This window comes from Ptychodera flava, chromosome 17, assembly GCF_041260155.1.
Source record: "Ptychodera flava strain L36383 chromosome 17, AS_Pfla_20210202, whole genome shotgun sequence".
NCBI classification, from domain to species: Eukaryota; Metazoa; Hemichordata; class Enteropneusta; family Ptychoderidae; genus Ptychodera; species Ptychodera flava.
In genome coordinates this window covers 12,756,288-12,779,473 of record NC_091944.1, presented here as the reverse complement: position 1 = coordinate 12,779,473, position 23,186 = coordinate 12,756,288, and the positions used below count along the sequence as shown (strand labels likewise).

General features: G+C 35.9%; 2 protein-coding genes across 3 annotated transcripts in view; both read left to right on the top strand.

Annotated features, from left to right (window-relative positions):
* The window catches only part of LOC139115482 (proteasome inhibitor PI31 subunit-like), a 33,048-nt gene extending 16,963 nt beyond the window's left edge, over positions 1 to 16,085 (top strand). Inside the window, exon 7 of the mRNA XM_070677620.1 lies at positions 14,307 to 16,085. Coding sequence (XP_070533721.1) covers positions 14,307 to 14,436 — 130 coding nt within the window. The 3' untranslated portion in view covers positions 14,437 to 16,085. The remainder of the gene's footprint in view (positions 1 to 14,306) is intronic.
* Positions 16,086 to 18,387: 2,302 nt separating this feature from the next.
* The window catches only part of LOC139115484 (protein tyrosine phosphatase type IVA 2-like), a 35,950-nt gene continuing 31,151 nt past the window's right edge, over positions 18,388 to 23,186 (top strand). Inside the window, exon 1 of one of the 2 annotated variants that reach the window (XM_070677623.1) lies at positions 18,388 to 18,539. The gene's annotated coding sequence lies outside the window, so the exon portion shown is untranslated. The remainder of the gene's footprint in view (positions 18,540 to 23,186) is intronic. The other variant, XM_070677624.1, reaches the window with a different exon arrangement.

Here is a 23,186-nt window from a genome sequence, read left to right as displayed (position 1 = left end):
CAAATGAATAAAACCTTTAACCTCTTCATCCCAATTCCCTGTACACAGGTCCACAACTCACCACTGATAACAACAGGTTTGGACCTAACCCTGGTGGTGAAAGGGGTTATATAACTTCATTTTTTTTAATTCCAAGTCGATGGAGTTGAGTGAATGTCAACCAATCTAGTTTGTGATAGCAACTGCACATGAAACCTATCAACAGAAACATCAGCCAATATTTTTCAGTCTCTAACCCTAAATAATTACAGAAATTTAATATGGGAATTGACTGATACAGATAATCTGTATTGAAATTAAAGTAAAGGTCAAAAGGTCAAAATAGATTTGAAAGGCAATACATTGAGGTTTGGTTTATTTTCACAATAACAGCCATTGATGAGTTGATGGTTTATTTTTAGCAAGATTATTATTTTTCATGAGTAATGTGTTGTTGAGTATTTGGGTATCTACAGCAAATAAGCTAAAATTGAAACAAATTACTGTAATATCAGTGGTATATATTCATGTGGTTGATGTAGATATTGCAAAAGACGTGTGCTAGTTTTGAACAAAATATGGTAGATAATAACATTTTAACAGGCCAGAGCTGTAACTTTAGATGTTTTTAGTTCTTTCTTTTTTCAATTTTGTGATATATTAAAACAGGGACCACGATGAACTATACATTCTACTTGCTGAACTCCATACTATTTTTAGAAGTTACTTTACATCTTGCATGGAGGGTTCTCATTTCCAATATAATATGCGAAGAGTATTACGTTTTATATTACTGGCTCTTAGCCATTCTTATTACCAGCACAATCTCTGTATACAGCATTGGATCTCCTTGTTTAATTCCAGACCAATTCTTCCGTTAGATGGTTGACAGGCACTATATACACACGCATGGTACTCGCAGTGTTGAAAAGCTGAACCAGACATGAAGGCACAACATTTAAAAAAGTGTTATCGACAGAAAAATTACAAAGACAGAAACAATAATATGTATTAAAACAATTACAGCCTAGATATTATGTTAGGGAGTCAGAAGTACAGATTTTAGAAGTTTTAAAATGATTCAAAAAACAGGTTTCACTTTTGAATTCGTGGTCTTAATTATACATTAAGACCACATTGTATACTTTACTTCCCACACCACTTTCATCTCTGAAAGTGATCAAATGAAATCACAATGCTTCAAAGTTTCCCGTTTGCCATGTACTTGAAAAATCTTAAATTTTCCATCATATATTTCCTTCTTTCATTCACACATTGATCTGTTGTTCTGTTCTGTTTGTACAAGGGTTTGGTGGTTAAACTCTGATTGTACTTCCATGGTTGAGGAAATCTTAAGGAAATTTCTTTCTTTCTTAATTTTCTTTAGAGTTTCAGATCAGAGCAGAGCAGAGAGAGTGAGTTGAACTCATAGATACATTTGGCTATTTATACAGAGATCTCAACTGTTGTCGCAGAATAAATATGGGTATATCAAAATATGGTCATAAAACAATAAAACCTGTAAAGCTTAGAGAGAGCAGGGGCGCACCTACCATTCATTTTGATCAATGTGTGAAACAACAGAAAAGATCTTTTTGTGTTTCATAAATGGTCCAGATTTGATTCTCAAAAAGGAAATGCAAAATGTTTTGATGTACACTTGTAAAAATCTCACCGAAGCAATGAATATAAGGAATTTCAAAAAATCTGAGGCAATTTTTCTGTCAGGTGCTATTATTATATGTATTCAGTGTATTGAATGTCTTCGGCATTTGACTTTCCCTGATAAAAATATCTGCAAAGCAGTGGAAAATGATGGAAATGAAGATATCCAACTCACAGAACCATATGTTACAATGTCCATATGTTACAATACCCATAGTAGAGATGTTACATGATAGAACTGTGACATTTTTACAAATGTATACGGCACTTTACTTTCCCGGATAAAGTATCTGCCAAACAGGTTGGTGTAAGAGATAAACATACATATACGTTGGGTTATTTTTTTCCCAACTTCTCTGTATACTTCACACATTATGGTAAAAAACCTGTCCATTCATTTTCATCTTGAGGATACGGTATATTTAAATCTTAGAATGTTGTTAATTAGTTTAGATGAAAGGTAAAATTGTTTCAGTTGATTTAAAATTCAGGAGAAAACAAACATTTGCAGTGTGTGTGGATTACTGATAAGATGAGCTGTGCGTAGAACAATAAGGTTAGTTCATAAAAACAATGCCCCTTTAATACTTGACAATTAAAATTTAAAGCTGAGGAATTCCTACAACTATTAAATGTACATTCCTGTGACCATAAATAGCCATGCACCCAGGCTGTGGAATAATACCTCTACAACCTGTTACCATGACAACCGATATGCAAATATCTGTTAAGTCATTAATCCTTGCCTGGTTTCACTGCATGACAGAAAAAGAATGCAGTTAATCACTAAAACAAGAATGCATGCTGTTGTAAAAGTAGCTACAGGTAATCCAGAAAGTATACTTCGATTTTGCCCAACAGTTCACAAAGATACAGACAATATTCTCCTCAAAAATATTATCTCATATTTTGCGCATAGAATAATACTCTCCTGAATGTTTTCAGAAGTTTTAAATTGCATTTTTCATACACATTTGTGTTGTTTCAAATGTGTTTACTACCTGGCACCGATTGCTGTTTGCTTCTTAACAAAACACGTACCACATCTATCCTATGACTGCTTAAACTAAAGTTCTTCTAGGGCTGCCATGTGGGAAGCTGCACTACTGAAACTTTTACTTGATTTGAAGTTTAGCATTAAATAATTTGATACTGTGTGTAAAAGTTGTGTTAAATCATTACCATAATAAATAAAGTTTGTTGGTATTATCATTTTGGAGGGTCTACGTTATAATTAATTGTAACGTTAGCTGGTCCAGTATTTCAACATCTGAATTTAGCCTTGTATTGCTAATAAACTTTGATCAGATAAAGATACACCTATTAAATTAATTCAATACTTTTTCAGAGATTTTTCTTTCTGAATGTGCACAGTTTTATTGTCTTGCAATAATGCAGACTCATGATCTCAATTACTAACATTTCTGCCATATTTGGTAAACATTCCATGGAACAGTTTGGTTTCCCGGAAGTCCTTGTCACGATCCATTGTATTGTGCAGGGTACTTCATCATATTATAACTCCCATACCAGGAAATCGGTGTTGTCAGCAAAACTCTTCTGACAAACAACACCAGATTAAATTAATAGGGTCAAAGGTTAAAGGTCACAGCTGACCGTTTGCAAATACCATCCTGCTTGAGAACAGGTTGTCTACGGAATTGGACATACCTCAGTCAGTAAGGTCACAGCTCCTATTGGTTTAATCTAAAATAATTGAATTAATCTGTCGTTTAGTGAACAAAATAATGAGATTTTGTTCATGTTACAAATGATTTGACAAAAGGAATTAATAATGCCCTATGGTCAGACAGCACACTGTCAATTTTTATGCATCAAATTATTTAAAGGTCCCAATCAGGTCACATTGTGACTTAATTTACTTCAATAAATAGAAAGGAAAACTTTAACCTTTTGAGTGCTAGAGTCAATTTTTGTCGCTTTTATAAACATTTAACCCAGACAGTTTTTTTTGAGATTTTTTACAAAATTTTGATCAAAAATTGTAGCCAATGAAAAGTTATGTCCATTTAGACCAAAATTATCAAAAAATTACAGAAAAAATCATTGCACTAAATTTTTGAGAGAAAAAATTACAGCTCTCAAAGGGTTAATAATAATGAGTTTCTGCATGTGGATTGAGAATGCCACTGAGGAATGTTGCTATTACTTGATTATTCCTTTTGGTCCGACAGCAGACTGTCGTATTTTCATAGTGATTACTCTAGGCTTGTATGGAAGTTGGATTTCTGAAAAGTGAAAATATATGGATAATGATTATTGACATAGTAACTTAAGACCTCCATCTGTATCAGGACTACACAGGACAAGTTGCTGTTGTAAAACACTTAAACAAACTGCCGTAGTTTCAGAGTATTGTCTCACTCAAATTTACCAACTTAATACCAAGAAGGCATCTTTTGTAAAATGTATTGAACACATTGTTCAATAACTCAGGTTTTGTTAATGGCGTCTGCAAGATCAGTTTCTGTTGATAACAATGATGATAATAATGATCCAAATATTAAGTAGTGATTCCAATATGTAAGAAGGGAAATCATTATCATGGAGAGATGTCTGAAACTAAAGTGAATGCTGCCAATAACATGAAGTGAAATTAACATATAATAAATGAGAAAATATGAAAATAGCATTAAGTTATGATTAATAGCAAAGAAAAAATTAATCCTAAGTATGATATGTAGAGATAAATGGCATGGTAGCTGGTAATCTTCTCCCAAAGGGGCTACTGTTAACAATAAACAACTGCAGTCGACAATAAACAAGTACAGTTGACAATAAACAACTGACTTTAATTGAAAGTGTGACTAAATATGTCTAGATAATATGAATGTTTCATGTGAAATATAAAAGTTGCATGTACTATGTGTAGTTGAACATGTTTGTTTATATTTTTGACTTGAAGAAAGGGGATAACAGTTCATGTCAAAGATAGTAATACTAGTCCAACACCATTGAAAACGATAATGTTGGGATCTATGTCCAGTAGAGCAATGATCATAAGAGAATCCCTGTTATGCCAGGGAATATTCAACCAAATTGTTCAAAGCGATAATCCATTGTCTTATACAAAATATTAATGATATTTTTGTGTAACAACGATATAATATTTACTTTATTTTGTACCACATCCATACTGAAGCGTTTCCTGATAGCGTCGCGGTCCCATTCTGCCCTTAAATTTAACTTTCAGCTGAATTAAAACTATAACGCTTTGGAATTCTTGGCACATATATCAGTGTCATTCCTTTAAATTATGTGAAGATTATTGATTTCATGGGAAGGGGAAAGTGTGGAGATAAATTTAATGCCTTTAACAATACCACTGTTTCCTTGAAACATTGGCTTTATTTTGACAACAGCATTTTTTTTACTTTCAAAAGAATGGAAACTCTGCTGAAATATGTCTATAGGCCTACTGCGCAATTCCTAGAAACGGCTGGCTTGTTTTGACGGCAGTGTGTTATGGCAACTGCTGTCCAGAAATAGTTTGGCACTTATTATGTAAAACTAGAATGGTGACGGTGTCATTAGTCATTGACAGGTCACAATTCCACTGTCTGTGATATGAAACATCATGCTATCGATGCCTGCAAGTCATTTCAGACATGGCAATAGGAAATTGTAAACCCATACAAGTCATGTCTTTTATCACTGCATTGATTATTTTCATTTATTTGCAGTCTGAGGGTATCATCACAAAAGAGATGAGTCATTTCCATTCATTGAAAAGACAGTTTCAAAATTTTTCAGAAAAAAACCCATAATTTTTTGTTTGGCATTCAGTGGTGAATAGCTTTTGAATAGTGAAACTGAAAAGAGACCGGTTTAGCTTTCACATCAACGAAGTGAATCTGAGTGGAAAAACATAAATTCATGTTGGTTTTACAATTGTTTATCATAAATCCACCCTCAGAATGATTTTGTTAAGGTAGAATGCGCCTCGGGGACTGATATTCGTACTCTCAAATTTTTACAATTCTTTTCTGATACATCACTTGTGGGGTTCAGAAGTTTGAAGTGCTTGGTGTAAGAAAATCTTTTCAACGGCTTAGTTTTTCTAATTTCGAAAATTTTGTTTTTCTCCATAGAGTTAACACAGGGGTGGCGGCCATTTTGATTATTTGTTTCTAACCAAAATTTTGCTCAGTGACCCGCGATTTTTATTCTTGATTTTGAAATAGAATGGTTGAAAGATTCCTGAAGGAAAATTTGAGCAAGAGTTCAAATCTTTCACTTTTGAGGCACATACTACCTTAAAAACTATTTCTGGTCTGATTAATTTTCGTATGATTTGAATTGAATTTTTTTCATTAATTAAGTATTTGTAAATCTTCAATCCAGGATACTCCGATCAAAAATACAAATTACTATTACACCAATTCTGATGTCTTAAAAGCAAACTGAGGCTCTTGTTAGTAGCAATGTGATATTTGCATGTGCTACAAATGAATCAAAGGTATGTTTATAATAAACAAATGATTACATCTCCGCACCATTTGTCTGCAATGCGATAAAGTACTTGATCATGATTGTGCTTTGTGTGTGCATCAGATCTGTTTATTTCTGCCGAGATAATCAGCCAGAACTAAACGCTTTTTATCACGCCTTGAAGGGAAATTGTCCAGAACCTTTTTTTATCGGCAGAACTTCTTTCATCCCAAAATTATTTCATTATGTCAGTGAAATGTTATTAAACAAGTGAATACCCAATACCTCAGTTTGGTTCAGCTAACTACACAAAACAGAGATATGTTGTCACTGTGGACATTCAAACATACTCCATGTTTACCAGCCAGAACCAGCTGTTGCCATGACAATAATATCACAACAGTTCAGGCCAGATCGATCAATAACTCGTCTGACAAAGTTCATAACATATTGCTTTTAGACTGCAGTGACCTGGCAGGGACAATACGTCATTGTCTTCCTGATAAGCTCTCGTTATGTTTTTGTTCAATTAATTACGTGATAATTGGTTTGAAGAGATGTTCATGAACAGATGCTATTGACCAGATAATCGGTCGATTTTTTTCAAGATTTGCCGCTACGATTTCTCAATGTCATGAGTTGGAAACGTGCAACATGGATACAAAGGTCAAACGTGACTGTTGATCCTTGCCGTGTTCTCATGCACAGGCAGTTCACACCTGCTGGAAACTTCTGAGTGAGATTTTGTGAAACTTGTACCATTGTGAGGGTAGTTAGTGGTCTTCTGTACAGTGTTATACAATGTCAAATTATTCATAAATGATATGTTTGATTAGCTTGATAGCTTACGGTAGATACACCAAGGTCATGCCCACAAGTATCATTTAATTTTTCAGTGAAATCCTTTTTTCCCCTATTATCCAATATTGTCCTAGATCGCACACACTTGGACATGAATTGCACTTTTCTAAGCTAGTAAGGAACGCCAAAAATTTCCGATAGGTTATGTAGGACAGCTGTTGTGATTAATGAATATTTCAATTACTTTAAAATTTGTATGTTTGATTGATACACTTGACATTCCAAAGTAAAAATACAATTTTCTATATCAATTAACGAATCTATCAGCTCAAACCTGTTTTTTGCTTGATCAAGGTAAAAAACAGACAAGAACTAAAAAAATAGGCTCTCTTCTCACATTCATTGAAGCACTATAAGGTTTACAGTTCTTGTTCTACCTGTATGTCTAACTTCTCTCTTATCAAACTATGGTTTACAGAATTTCAGTCTTGAATTACCGGTATTGACGACTCCTCTTTATGCAGGGTTAAAAAGATTATGTCCGTCATGTACTTAAATTGTTTATGTCTCTTTTTTTTTCAAATTCCTAAGATTCTTGACAAGTAGCTGCAAAACAATGTGTGTAATCTGCCTACATGGGAAAATTAATGCCATTAATGCATTTCAAATATAAACTTCCATGTTGATACTTCAGATATGATATCGCGGCATACCTCATACAGTATCCAGTCCAGGCAGGACATAAGCCTGCATCAGGTTTTCATCAGCCAGACATTCACTGTACTTTGAGACATTTTCAATATTTTCTTCCCTTTTTGCCTGCCTTGTGAATGTAGGTTTAATCCTAATGCCATAAAATGCCGCCAGATTGGAGCAGTCAGGATGGTAAATGAAAGGAAACGTCTTTAATCTCTAGATTTTTCTTCAAGTTGCCAAAGTACATCATGGTGCAATGTAGTAGATGACGTACGTACCCCCAGAAGTCAAATGTTGAAATAAAATAAATAATAAAAAAAAACAGTCTAAGCTCACCTCATCAAGTTTTGAATTCCCAGTGGCTGTCAGCATGCAGCACATTTAGAATTGAGAAATAAATTCGGATTCCTGTAAGACATTGAATAAGTCCTGAAGTGACAAAAGTAATTAACCAATCTTTTCTCTGTATGTTCCATTAAACATGTGAACTTGCATGGCTTCTTGATTCAGTTTTTGCAAAATTTGCATGTCAGTTCTGAATCGTTCTTTCCTTTAACATCATTTTGACAAATACGCCTACATCAGTGGCATATTCTGTTTTGCCTGGGGGGACATCCTACTCAAGTTATATTTAGTGATGTTGATGTTCTCAAAAATGCCTTCCACTAGTGAAATACTGTGCTTGACCCTGAGGGTTGTCTGTTCAGAAGCGTGTTTGTCAAATTGAAACACAAATGTTCCAGGTGCTCAAGGGAAGGATTTATGAACCATAGCTTTATTACATGATCAAATTGAAATAGGACTTTTGCGAGGAACGCAAACTGCAATGAAGTTCTGTTCTTGTGAAGTGAAACTCTGTTGCATTCTGTGGAGTTTATCGAGTTGTACTGGTGTGGTCAGAATATAATCCCTTCATATTACACACAGGTCATATTCATCTGAAGTGATTTGCACCTCTAACTGTTTGCATTTGTTGTTTTTTTCCTGTTTCAAGAACTGCAAGAACTGCAATAAATCTGTAGAAGTGAAGTTCCAAATCAGCAAAACCAAAGATAATTTGCATCACACATAAACTGTTTATGATTCACGAGTAACATCAATGCATCATGGGTAATTTCCATTGTTTATGATGGTTCAGAGAGTTGGCATTTTTCCAATGTACAGTATTTGCTTCCTGCTCAATAGAAAAAGATATTTCCTTTATACTGAGGGTATACCATAAAGGACTGATGTTTCTTTACACATTTAAGACAACTATAATGACTTTTGAATGGAGGCAGTAGACCTGCTGAACACAGAACTTCCATGAGTTCAAGATCACACAACAACATGATTCTATGGAAACATACATCTAACATCAAGTGAAATTGTGTTGCATCATGGGTAATTTCAAGGCAACTTTTAATTCGTTTGAATACATTCTTTCCTGACAGTATGATTGCATTCTGTGACAAATTTAGACTTCTACATTGAACATTGATGCAACCTTATAGAAAGCTTGTTGTTGCACTGACTGTCACAAGGCCAACGCTCAATATTGAAAAGACAACACCTCATTAGAAACAAAAAAACACACGCTGAAGCCTGTTGTTTGTAACCGTTTTCATGCCAAATGATGATGTGAAAGCCAATCCATTATGGTCACTGGATATCACAATTAAGTTTAAAAATATCTTTTAGTGCTTAGCATATATAAAACTGGTGCCGGGTAGCAGCGTCAGGAACAAAATTGTACAAATAAGGAAGTTGTCTGGAATTCTAGAAGTTGTCATAAATTAAAAGGAATGAGATCCCAGGATACTGCAGTCAAAAGTAAACGGATAAACAAACTCTTTCATGTACAGAGTCACCAGGAACCCAATGTTTTACATCAAATTGAGAAATTCAAACCCTGTTGAATTAGAGAAAAAAATCATGGTTGTATATTCACCTTGATCGTCTCCCTTCCCCTCGGTTCCACACATCTTTGTCTAGAATGATTATGTTCGTACCAAAATTTGGTGATGGAAAGTAACTAGTCTTCCAGTTTTCAAGATAACCAAATTCTCAGTGCAGGAATTTCTGGAAATGTCTGTGTCAGCGCTGTACGAGTATTGCCACGGTATTTAATATATCAAATTTATGTACGTCAAAGGGAATTTGTGCATTTACGCATTTACTGTGTTCTGTACAAAGCCAGAAAGAAGAAGTTTAGCTGTTATGTACTAGAGGTAAATTCTTTGTACATCAACTATTTGTTTTTCTCCTCAAAGCAAGTTAAAATATTTTGTCTCTGCTTGACATGGCAGCCTGTCAGGGTTTACATGCATGTTGTCTATCACAACAGCATACTGTGTTCACTGCAAGCAAAACAATACCATGTGAAAAATATTAATCATGATCATAGTAATTATCACTTTTACCTGTTCACCCCTAATTTCAGTAAACAGACCCAAAATTCACCACTAATAACAATTAACTTGGACCAAACCATTTTCACTGTGGTTAAAGTGTCAATAGGGACAATGCCCGATGTTTGACAGTGATTCCTGTAGAATGAGAAACTGTACTTGAATTGTTGCTTGAGGAATAATGGACAATTTAGAAGATATTGAGTTCCGTTCTCTTGATTCTAAGTTGCCCATTAAATGGTCAATTTTTCGACTGGGATATTCATAAAATGTCCAAACTCTTCACCAATGAAATGGAATATTGTCATTAACTGACAGTTCTGCTATCATGTAGCTTTAAATTTCTGCATTGCAAAGTTAAAGATATCATCAGGATGTCTCAATAAAGTTGCAGGTTACTGAATGATACGTTAACCTTACTTTAACCCTTTGAGCGCTATAATTTTTTCCTGCCAAAATAGTAGTGCAAAATTTTACCAATTTTTATGGATTTTTCTGTAATTCTTTTATAACTTTGGACCAAATGGATGTCACATTTCATTGGCTACAGTTTTTTCTCAAAATTTTGGCAAAAATCTGAGAAAAATTGACTGGGGTTTATTAGCTACTAAAGACTATAGTCTATAGAAGCTATTGGGATGGGTATCTGTCCGGCGTCCGTCGTCAGTCTGTATGTATGTATGTATGTATGTATGTATGTCCGTTTGTGAGGCGTCCGTCCACTCAAATATCTTGAGAACCGCAGTACTTACTGATTTGATATTTGTTGTGTAGATGAAAAATACGATTTTGAGAAACTATTTTTTTTAATTTTTTGATATTGTTGAAAATAGGCAAATTAATGCCAAAAAAGGTGTTTTTGGTAAAAAATCTTCTTCTTCATAACCGCTGGTCAGACAGCTTTGTTATTTGGTATACAGGTCCCTAGGGGTAACCCAACTTAGACTTGTTCAAATTGTGATGAAATATGCAAATCTGTATTTTTAAGGAATTTTTTTGTCATTTTTGGTCAAAATTTGACTTACATTGTATGTAATTCTTGTACTGTATAAACCCTATCAATTCACCCAAAAAAAAATAATTAATATGATTTTAAATAATTGAATTAATTAGGAAATCATCAAAGCCAAAATAATTTTAGTGTAGAATTATCAGAAAGTTCAACTTTTTTTGACAGTTCATAGTGAAATGCTTACCATCTTGGAGGACAAAACACGTAAAGGCAACTTTCCTGAATCCCAACTGTGACATATTCTGAACCGTCATTTATTGTGCCCTGTATCAGTGTTCTCCCCAGGATCCAGCCAAAGCATAGCGGCTAATTTGCATAATCATTTGCATATCATTAATTTACATTTGCATACGGATATAAGCTTGCCCATGCACCCACACATTTATGTACACTCACAACAAAATGCAATGGTAACATACAAGTATGCAGTTTGAACATCATGGAAACACTTTATTACACTTAAATAAATCATCACAGTATTTTGCAATTAAAACACAAGATTCAAACAGTAACAGCAAGTTCAGATTGAAAGCAAGCAATGGTTCGTCTGATTGGAGTTTCATTAAACATTGATTGCAAATAAAATTGTCAAAAATTGCCAACAAAGAGGAAAATTCACAAGTTTAAGCTTTACACCATTCAAATGCAATTGATTTTTATATCATTTTTGAACGATAAACACCGCGAATAATTTTTCATCACGGGGATCGATTTCAACCATCCCCCCCCCCCCCTGCGTAACTACCACTGCCAGTGCCACTGAACATCGTCGTTCGATTCTTGATTAAAAAATACCACCAAGATAATCACAAGACATGAACTAAGTACGACTAGAATCACTCGAAAATCAGGTGTAAAATCTTTCAGAGAACGTGTCAGAGTGGAACCACACGCGACGCCATCGCCAGGATCAATGTCAACACGTTATAAACACGACGGCCAAGATGGCCGCCGCCATTTTGAAATTTATGCAATGTGAACTCGATCGCGATCGTGATCGTACTCGGACAAAAAAAAAGATCATCGTTGTAAAATCACAATCAACCTCACCAGTCAACTGCTTCTCTTGTTTCTTTTGCGGTTCATTTCGTTGATCAAAGCATGGGAATGTGATCAAAGGCCCTGCTAGTGCTACACCGCCTAACTCTGTCAATACTTGTCCGCGATGCATACTGACTAAAGGTCTTTGTTGGTCGTACTCGTAATAGTCGTTGTAGAATGAAAATTTGTGAACAACCCAGCCGATTCTTCTATTGTTTTAACGTTCCTCTCAACACTTCCGGACAACTTATCGGACGCATGCCATACTTCACACCTTCCACTCTTTCACCAGGCTGAAAGTTGCAGTGAGCGCTAATGTGTAGACAATGCATGCAACACTAACAGCTGGTAGCTACCCAAAGCGTGTGAACTAAAGGATGGCGGGAATATTTTAAAGCATAGCGGGTAGAATCAAAGCGTAGCGGGGAGAAGCGAAAGCGTAGCGGGACCGCTACGCTAAAATGGCCTGGGGAGAACACTGATGACTGTATGTTATCTAAAAGAAATTGCTCAAAATAGTCAATAGAGATAGAGATAGAGATAGAGAAAGTTCTAATTTCCATTTATGGTTGACTTGGTAAGGATAAAATAAAATTACTTTTTGAGGAAAAAAATAGAGTGGTCAATTAAAAGAGTGGTCAAAGTGATAGGGTTTTTATGGTAAAGCTGGGCTGTATAAAGATTCCTCATGTGCTATTTATAGCAATTATGCAATCTGTGTAAACAGTGCAATGAAAGTGTAACATGATTCCTTATAATGCTTTTGATGACCTTGAACTTCTTCAGTTTCAAACCTTTGTCTCTTCAGTGTGCTTTCTCTGAGTATGTACAGTCTCAACTTATTAAACAGAACTCACAATGTTAATCAAAGATATCCACCTTCTTCATCAATACATGTGTCACAAAAGGTTATTCTCTACATAACTCAACAGAGCTCTGTCAACTGTTGAGTTACTTGTTCTTTCAAAACCGCTGGTCAGACAGCTTTAATATTTAGTTTACTTGTCCGTAGGATGACCTTAGTGAGATAATTTCATACAGTAAGGAAATACTTAATTTTGTATCCATGTCTATAGTAGCTTCAGGACTTCGGCCCTATGTTTATATAAAGGGACAAAAATAGACTTTGGTGCTCTAAGGGTTAAATTGTATTTTGTTCTCAGTCAGGACCTTAACTCGATCATGATCTTGTTGTAACTCAGGATGATCTTGTTGCTGCGTTCTTGTGAATATTTGGTGTGTCTGTCCACCTGATACATTTAATTAACCCTTTGAGTGCTTTAATTTTTCCCACCAAAATTTTAATGCCACATTTTACCAGTTTTTAGTAATTTTTCTGTAATTCATGTGAAAATTTTGGAGCCAATGGACATTACAGTTCATTGGCTAGAGTTTTTTATCAAAATTTTGGCAAATATCTGAAAAAAATTTGCGTGGGTTATATTCTAAAACAGCGACAAATATTGACTTTGGCGCTCAAAGAGTTGATTACTGTAAGTGACCTGATGTAATTAGCATACTGGTTCATAGGTCAAAGGGTTCTAGTGAATTGACCTCTGAAGGCTGAGTGGGGTGAGGCAATGTGTTGAGCAACTCAATGAGCAATGCAGCGGGGAACTAGAGCTGTCTGCTAGCTGTGTCCTCTTATTTGTGTGACGTATTGTCCCGTTATCCAAGGTCAAGCAATGTTGTCAGTAAAACAGACTTGTTTGTTTTTCAACTCAAGTGCCGTGTTGCCATAATTGCGTTGACCTTTCACCTCAGTACACTGTTGCATTGCATTGGACAGTCTTTGACACATGACACACTCATGACACAGCTGACCCCAGGCCCCCATCTAATCGATTGCAATTACATATTTGTAGTGTATTTTTTGTAAGCAACTGTTTACAAAAAGTCAAACAGGAATGACAAATCCCATAAACTGCAAAAAAATTTTAAAAAATTATTGGTTACGTACTTCTCATGGCTAGACAAATGATCAGAAAGTAGGCTGACCACTGATCCGTTAACATGGTTCACCATATATCTTTGTACATATACACGGGACACAGATGACAAGTTGCCCTATGAACTGTATAAAAGTCATGTCACCTGAATGCATTATCTGCAGTGATTGTTGCTTGCCAAGCTGCTCAACAACTTGGCTTGTATAACTCTACCTTACAGTATAACGAGAACTGCCAATTAACATTGTGCGTATGACTGCCAGTGATAATTGCTTCTTGGCACCTCCTTATGACTTGATTCATTCCTTGTCTTGCTTCCAGGGGAGCAGTTCCACCAGGTGCCAGGTTTGATCCGTTTGGACCACCGGGGACAGGACCTGATTCAGCATTCCGATCCGGACCAGATCCAGACCACTTGCCACCGCCAGGATATGACGACATGTTTGGCTAGGTCTTTGAATAAGTTCATTCGGGCTTTGGGACTCAATCAGTACAACTGTCTAGTCTTTCCCTGGAATGGGAAAAATGAGACTGGAAGGAATGTTAGAGATAACCTGATTAGTGCATCACGCCGTACCTGCTGAACTAGCACCATACTGTCCAGGGACATGAGTGTAAAGATACAGTGTTACATGAGTTATTAACGCTGATTTGTCACACCTCGTCAACCAAACTGTGAAATGAACTTCAATGTGATGATTGTCTATCCTCCATGTGTCAACAGTCTGGTTATTGTTTATTTCTCAGACAATTTTGTTATATTATCATCAGGTGAATGAACATATTGAAAACTTAATTACCGTGAAACGGTGAATTGTTATGTCAAGGCCATTTTCAACAATTGAGGGATTGTTTTAGGTAAGATTAGGTTTACTGAGGTTTTAATGTTTTCTATTGAAATTGAGGATTAGTCTGTAAATTGCTGGCACAAACTGAGATAAAATCTCATGCATTCAAAATTAGTTCCACCTCACAGATATGTAGAATGTTAATTTCTATATACTGTACATTAATGCAGGATTAACATCAAGAAGGCGGCTTTAATACTTTTCTATTTCTAAGCAGCAACGTAAGTCATGAAAAGTTTAAGGAGAGCTACAATTTCTCTCAGTATTCTTTCATATTTTGTATTTACAGCCAGCCAAGAGCCATTTCTCTGTATTCAAATGGAGTACATACAAAAATATGATCTCGTTATTTTATTATTATATAAATGTCAATTCTTGGAAAGCATCGTTAAATCAAATATTAAATATGTTTGTCCTGTTTCCACCAGGTTACTGTACATGTCTCAGATACCATCGACTGTATGCCAGAAATTGCTTTCACAATACATTCTCAAAATGACTGTGATGCTGTTTAGTTAAAAGCCAGTAACTCTAACTTTTGATATTTTCATTATTTTTATTTTGCATGCCAATTGCAAGTTCTTGTTCTATTCCCAAATCCACTGTTTAGCTTGTCAACAACATCTATTTGTGCAAAGTCACTGTTATTGTATAGATTTGAATTCTTGTCCAAACTAGAATTCACTTGTCAACAATAACAATGCAGTCTGTACTACATATGTACCAGTACAGACTGAGCAGACAAGCTTAATACTTTGTGTGTATCTTAACATATTTAGGTGAGTAGAACAAGAAATTGTGGTTGACATCAAAAACAAAATATATTGAAAAGATTAGCAACAGTTCAGAGTTACTGGCCCTTTAAGAATATCACCGAGAGATTAGAAGGCTAGGAGTGTAAAAAACATATAAGTGCCTTTGAATTCTGATCTTTTACTTTTCATTTACTTTAATTTGCGCAATTTTCCTGAATCTGTTCAAATGCAACTATGAATTTAAAGATGGATGATTTCTGCTACAAATTAAAACAATGTACATATATGTAGACTGGAAGGGGCAGTGTGCTTGAAGTCTTTCACCCCCAGTTCCCTGTGTACAGGTCCAACTTTACCATAGAAAAACAATGGATTTGGGTCAAACTATGGTAGTGAAAGGGGCAGTGTGCTTGAAGTCTGCTTTAATTTCAATAAAAGCAGAAGATTGTTATGAAACCCATTCAATGATTTCAATAAACTTTTTTGCCATAGAGTAAGTTTGACCTGCAGTGAATTTCCTGATAGCTGATTTTCATCTTTCTTTTTAAGGTAGTATGTGCCTCTAAAGTGAAAAGACTTCAACTTTTGCTCAAACTTTCCTCAAGGAATCTTTCAACCATGCAGTCTCTTTCAAATCAAGAATAAAATAGGGGTCACCGTGCAAATTTTGGTACTAGAGAAACAAATACCGTAGCCCAAGATTTACCGATATTTAGAATTCAAAATGGCTGCCATCCCTGTGTTAACTCTATACAGAAAAATAAAATTTTGGATTTTTGAAAAACTAAGCCAGTAAAAAGTTTTCTTACACCAAGGGCTTTAAAATGAGCCCCCACAAGTGGTAGATCAGACAAGAATTGTAAAAGTTTTGAAAGGCCGAATATCTGTCCTCAAGGTGTGTCCCGTGCACAAATACACTATGAGGGATATTAATTTTTCATTGATATGAATATTCACATCTGATTAAAAACCTTAGATTTTCTGTGAATAAACTTAGTGCTGGTAAGTCATCAATTAAATGTGAAAAATACAACAACTTCAAATTGTACATGGGTCTGCTGCTTGAGGCTTTCAAATATTTTGATTTTTTTGGCAAAAGCTCTGAAACGAAACCAAATTTTTCAGGTAGGATTAAAAACAATGTCAGCTCTATTCACTGTAAGATCTTAAGATTAGGCAGAAAATGACCCCAACTCTGTCTCAGAATTTGATGAAAATGTTGACAGAGAAATGATGAGAATGTAAGCTTTACTTTGGAAGATGTGTAAGACAATATCACTACTACCGGTAGTAACAGGTTCAGTAAAACAACTATCGATACACCTATCTACGAACAACTTTTATTTTGCACTCATCTCAGTCGCCAGATGTGTACTATGTGAAGATTAACCGGGGTGAACTGCGGTCAGCATTGTCTTTGTGCATTGTACATTTGTTTGGAAACTTATCATGGCTAGCAACAAGAATAGGTCAGAGGCAAAAGTTCACTGAATGTTATTCCGTTTTCAGGGATTATTTCCACAGTGTCATCTCCTATATTGAGTATTGCATAAGAAGTATAGAAATTAATTATAAATTATGGATAAGTATCAGAGTCATGATACTCCATTTCAATCATTGCTTTTTTGTTTCATAAAGACATTCCAGGTTCATAGTAATCGACAGAAAATGGTCCATTGAATTTGTAAAGTGTTCAGCGGGAGTGCTCTGAAACGTACCTACAGGCTGTAGGTCCCCATTGTGCCTTGCAAGAAACTCCAGCCATCTGTCACCACAGAGTGCTTTTCTCTGCCAGGGGAGGCCTTTTATGACGATTTGCACGATCTGTACACCCGCCAATACCCTTTCCTTATTGGTGAGACTAGTATGAGAGTTAATACGTTGATTGTGTGTGAAATTTTACCGATCAATTCAACTTTTTAGTATTCATTTGAGACACGTTTCCAATGTCTGTCATTTGATGCGATTACTTATGCTTTCATGCATGGACGACAGGAGTAGGATGGAGGTAATATTCTACCTACATGTTCCATGCAAATATCACACCCGGTGTTATGTTTGAGTAAAGATCAAAGGACCGCTCAGTCAAGCACATTTTGTAAAACTCATTTCAGATGAACGAATCGGTTTAATAAATGTATACACGAAGGTAAACGGTAGAATTTATTTTTAATAGTCTGAAAAGCTGTACTCGTTACCATGGAAATGATTTCTTGCTATTCCGATGGTTGCTCATTCACATCCTCCTGGCTTAGGTCAACGCCTTCATGGGTTCACCATCACGTCAAAGGAAGCCATACAACGTGGGGTGATCGGGGTAAAACTGAGTTGACCAACCGCGCCGATGAGTGAGTGTAGGGAATCGTAGCAATATTGTACCGGATCGCATTTCTAGACTGCGTCACTCTTTCTTAGTGACGCAATCAAATCTTTGGTTCGGCGATAAAAGTTCACCCCTGTCTACGCTCAGCTTCTTCCATAATCTGACAATTTCTGCAAGACTCACATGATTTCGCAACAACGTGTCAGCTGTGCTGTGTCGAGTGCATTCGAGAAGCCGGTGTATTCCAGATCTGTGTCAAAGGTTACCATTAACAAAGGAGAACTTAGGTACGGGTAAGTGCACATGTCTTAATAACAGCAAAGAAATGTTAAATTGCAAGGAAAATAAGCTTTTTTCAAATTTCCAATATATATTTATGTCATATGTAGCAAGGGCATTGAAAGGCTGAACTATTTGAATTTATTAGAAGTATCAGCATAAACCATATCAGAAAATTCTCCCAACCCTGGAAAGGTAAATGCGCATGCGTGCATTGCAATTGACGACATCTCATCTCGTTCATTTGTCTCGAGCAAGCCACTTCTTTCATGTTACAAGCTTCAACATATTTCTAGTGTTGATGCGATTCCTTCAAGAGCGTTTACCTTCAATGTGTAGGGATATCAAGGTAAGTGGTCGCCTTCCCGTAGTTGTACTAAGTAAATGCCATTTTAGTCAGAGCTTGGTATCGGAAAATATATCGCATGCATACATGCCGTTGGTAAGATCAAACCGTTCGCAATGTCTTTGTTAGGTACATGTCCCAGGAAGAGTGTCACCAGTGTGTATTTTCCCCATAGGTTTAGGGTGTTGCCCACTGGATTAAATATTTCATGGCATACACAGAGTATGGAGTGTTTTTACCTGATACGGATGACATAAATTCTTACGATACATCATGACCAAAGAAAATAATATCGAAGAAAGATCGCGCGCCGCGCCCATGTCGAAACGTTCCATTCTCCGAAAAACACATTTCGGTGTCATCATAGCATGGTGCATGACGAATGAAATGCGTGTGCTGCTGAAAAGTGATTGTTCGACACATTAAAAACTCTTTCGATCGTCCGGGTGTTGTATTTCGTTTGAGTATTTCTTCTTCTGGTCTGCTGAAACATTTCATTGAAACAGTGAAGCCCTAGTGGTCGAGAAACTTGCCAAAGAACGATCGATACGGATGTCTTTTGTTCTCGTGTGGAGGGAAATTCATATTGCCTTGGTGATCGACCTCATGTATGACAGACTGGTGTAACATGAAAAATCTTAATTCAGCGTAGAATTTGAGAAATAGTTGCGTAGCGTAGTTGGTACTAGTAAGAAATCGATTTCTCTTCGTTTCGCTATACTGTTGGGAAAAATTGGATTTCTTTCTTTTCGGATTGCGCCGAAAGATATCGGCCCGGCGTCATGCCGGTTGTTCGTGATTGTCCCGGCATATTGACATGCACGGTACAAGGTCATCTATCGGCGGTGTGGAGACAGATCACTTGGTTTCCAAGCAAGAGTCTCGTGACCGCACTCAAGCTGTTTACAAATATAATTGGCATCCGTTTGTACCATGGGGGTATCATTATGCTTTTCAAGGTGAAATTGTTGCTAAGCAACTGCATTTGTCGTTCAAAATCAAATCCTATGAGAACTCATAAAACGTCATATGACGGGGACGACCAGACCACGTCCACTATGACATGAACAGTGTTTTTTCCTTCTGTCCCTCAAGCAAACCATTATACCTTTTGATTTTTGTCTGCTCAAACAATGGCTATAAAGCAGTCATTATTCTCACCTTCCTATCTATTATGGCCATTGTGTACTATTTTATTAGTGAAAAAATGTTCGACCTTCACCATTTTCTACTTACTAATATCTCTTCAATGCAATAGTTCAAATTATAATTTCAATTCTGTAATGGACAGAGCCTTCTCACAAGCAATAACATCATGAAGAACATATTTAAAGTAGTATAAGGGATGTCTCGCACTTGTTTTTAATGTTCTTGCTAATACTGTATACTAAATGGATTGAGAAAACAAATCAGTATACTGAAGTCACAGATAATTTTTGCATGTCACATGATGTGAATTCTGTGTTATCATCTCATACATGACAAAGAGTTTTTATTAAGTAGCATTATTTTAAATTGTATAGTGATGTAACCATTACAAATTAAATGCTGATCATGATGATGCATGTTAATTAGATAACTAATCAGCAAAAAGGTGGTATAGCTCTCCCACTATAGCAAAAATAATGTGTTTCATTTGAAAGCAGTGATATGTAATCAATGATTTACATTCTGTTTCATATTGTAACAAGTTGCTGATTACACTTCACTCACATTTGAGAGTAACATCAGTGATAGTACATGATGTTGATGGAATGAGCATGGAATAAATTTATTCAGATGGGAAGAACAAACAAAATGAAAAACAACATGAAAAATTTACATGTGTATATTGATCAGAATGTTATGGTTTTGGCTGTTGGCCTTCTGTTGGGCCTACCACCATACCTTGACGTCCTGTGATTGAAGTTATTCTTTTGTTATTGTGTAATGAAACCCCAAACAACGCTTATCAGTGTAAGCACTATCAAAACATAGTGATTACTGCTATACCATCGTTAACATGAAAACATGTGGCATTCCTCCATGTTTGATGGGCTGTGTCGTTATCTGCGTATTGAGCAATATATTTCTATGAGGTTGTGCAATCACAGATGGTACAATCAGGGGTGTCTGGTGTCAGTTCTGTCCTGCAAGCAAGGCCTTGTTTGCGCACATGAAGTGATTTTCTAAAGTGATGACTTTGGAGCTTCAGAAATGTCAAAGTGGAAGTTTTTATCTGGCAGCTGTGGACAAACCACAGAGAACTGATGTGTTATGAAGATCAACCTTGTTTATTGCAAGACGACTGCACCAGCGGTGACCTGGATCTCAAGGTGACCTCTGCTGTGAGGTCACCCTGTAAAAGTACATGTGCTGATCTGCAGTGTTCAACATCACCAACCCTTACCCTCCTACCCAAATCAACCATCCCTACCAGACTAAGTATGCTTACCTGCAATTCTCGAACATGTTGAACCCAAGTTATATTTTTTGTCACGAGTTTGAGAATGTGACACATACTTCCTGTTTGTGTGTTCTGAAGCTGAGAAATGACTCATGCTGGCAGATGGGAGCCATGAAGGCAAACCAATGTTTAACTCTGGCATTGTGTTGATTTAACAAAGCTTCTGAAATATTTTCTCCATAACTGATATCTGATAATTTTTTTTGTATATCTTGACACATGTACAGTGATCAATCCATTATCTCAGGTCAAATATCAGTCTTTTAGTTGCGTGTTCATATCTCATGATTTATGATCTGGTCAGGTCAAATTTTTTACAATCTAGGTGTGTGTAGTGTTTCTTCGGCAGGAGGTTGGATGTTGCTGGCATTTGCAAAAATTAATAGCGTTTTACAAAATTAAATGTTTTTCATGTTTTGCACAGCATTTTGAAAGCTGTGGATAGTTAGTTAGACATGTTTCAGGTCTGTAAAAATCAGTGTCTTCCTCAACTCACCAGCAGATGTTATCATCTTCTGGTTATAAGACTTAACAGGCAAATCAAGCTCATGAAATTTAATTTGTGTGATATTTTTATCATCAAAAATTTCAAGTTCAACTATGAAGTTGGCAAATGTTGACAGAGATATTGTACACATCTGATAATGTAGGAGATACAAATGTCAGCTGCACCATTGAAGGCAACGTATGTATATGTAATGAATACATAACTGTTAATCAACTGTTGCTATTGAAATTCAGATGAAACGCCTCAGTGTTAATCTCACTTTTTTGTGTCAGTCAGACCGCAGTGTAATATTCAGCAAATCTGCAATGAATGAGTAATTTTATTTGTGTCACTGTACTTTCTGTTGGTATGCCGTTGCTGACGAGGGCATTGAATAGCTGATTCACCGCGCTTTATCAAATTCTAATAATGCCACTTTATTCCTTTGAGCTGTCACAATACAAGAGAATGACATAATGTCATTCACATTGATTGAATGATGACTTGGAAATACATATTGCTGGTGATACATATCCTGACAACACTATGTGCTTGTACAATTACAGTGCCAAGATTTGGATATTTGTCATTCCAACCCACTTGATGACATGTGTACTGTCATTTGCTAATGTGTTAATTTTGGTTGAAAATAACCATGAAATATCGACAGAGACTCAGTACAAATTAGCTAAACTTTTGATAATTATTTGAAAGAATGTCACCATCTTGTTATCTGTCACTGCCTCATTTACCAATGACAAATTCTATTTTGTAATATTTGCTACCGAAAACCTAGATCATTTTCAGTGCTGTGCATGTGTAGCAGTTGAGTACCTTGATCTTGTCCTGAAGTGTTTACATACTGATAAAATCATGATAATGAATGCTGTACCATTTTAAATGTTAACATGATCAAGACACAATACAAATTTATACTATACTATACTGGATGAAGGTTCTTGGATAATAAGTGAAAAATCACATCGCATCTCTTTTATCTTGGAGACTGTTATCATTTGGCTTTTTTGCCAAATTTTTTGTGTCTTAAATGGCAGAAGCTGCAGTTTTCAATACGTTTTGTCTGCATGTGATTTCTACCAGAAAATATCAGTTATAACAATAAGCTGTGTGTATTACAGTACTCAAATCAGACACCTTGTATTGCAAAGCATATACACAGATTCAATCAGATTCCCGCAGCTTTTCATATTTGAATGCAAATTGTGGAAGAGGATATCTCACATGGCTTTTAACATATCAATTATAATGCCAGTGCGTTTCAGGGGAGTTCATATCATTAACATTTGAATTCTGACATGTAATACCTTGGAATGCATCGACTTCGTACAGACAGTCAGTCAGAGTAATAAAATTTTCTACGGTTAGTACGTGATCATCTCAATGATAGGCAGTATGGTTGAAATGCTTTGAAGGTCATAACCCTGATTTATACCGGTACAAGCCGGCCATCTCAATCTTGTAGTGTCTTCATTCGTATAACTGCATTAGTGATAGTTGTAGACATGCAACGGTAATATCAATGGAAAAGTGAAGTAGAGCATAGATTATAAGTCAAGGTCAGAATTGAAGTTGATATTCACACTGGACTATCTAATGATAAAATATGTGGATGGTTGTACATGTGGAAATTTGTTCCATTATAATAAAAGTATGGTTATGTAGTAGTAGCTGCTAGTATTTGCTAACGTAGGGTGTG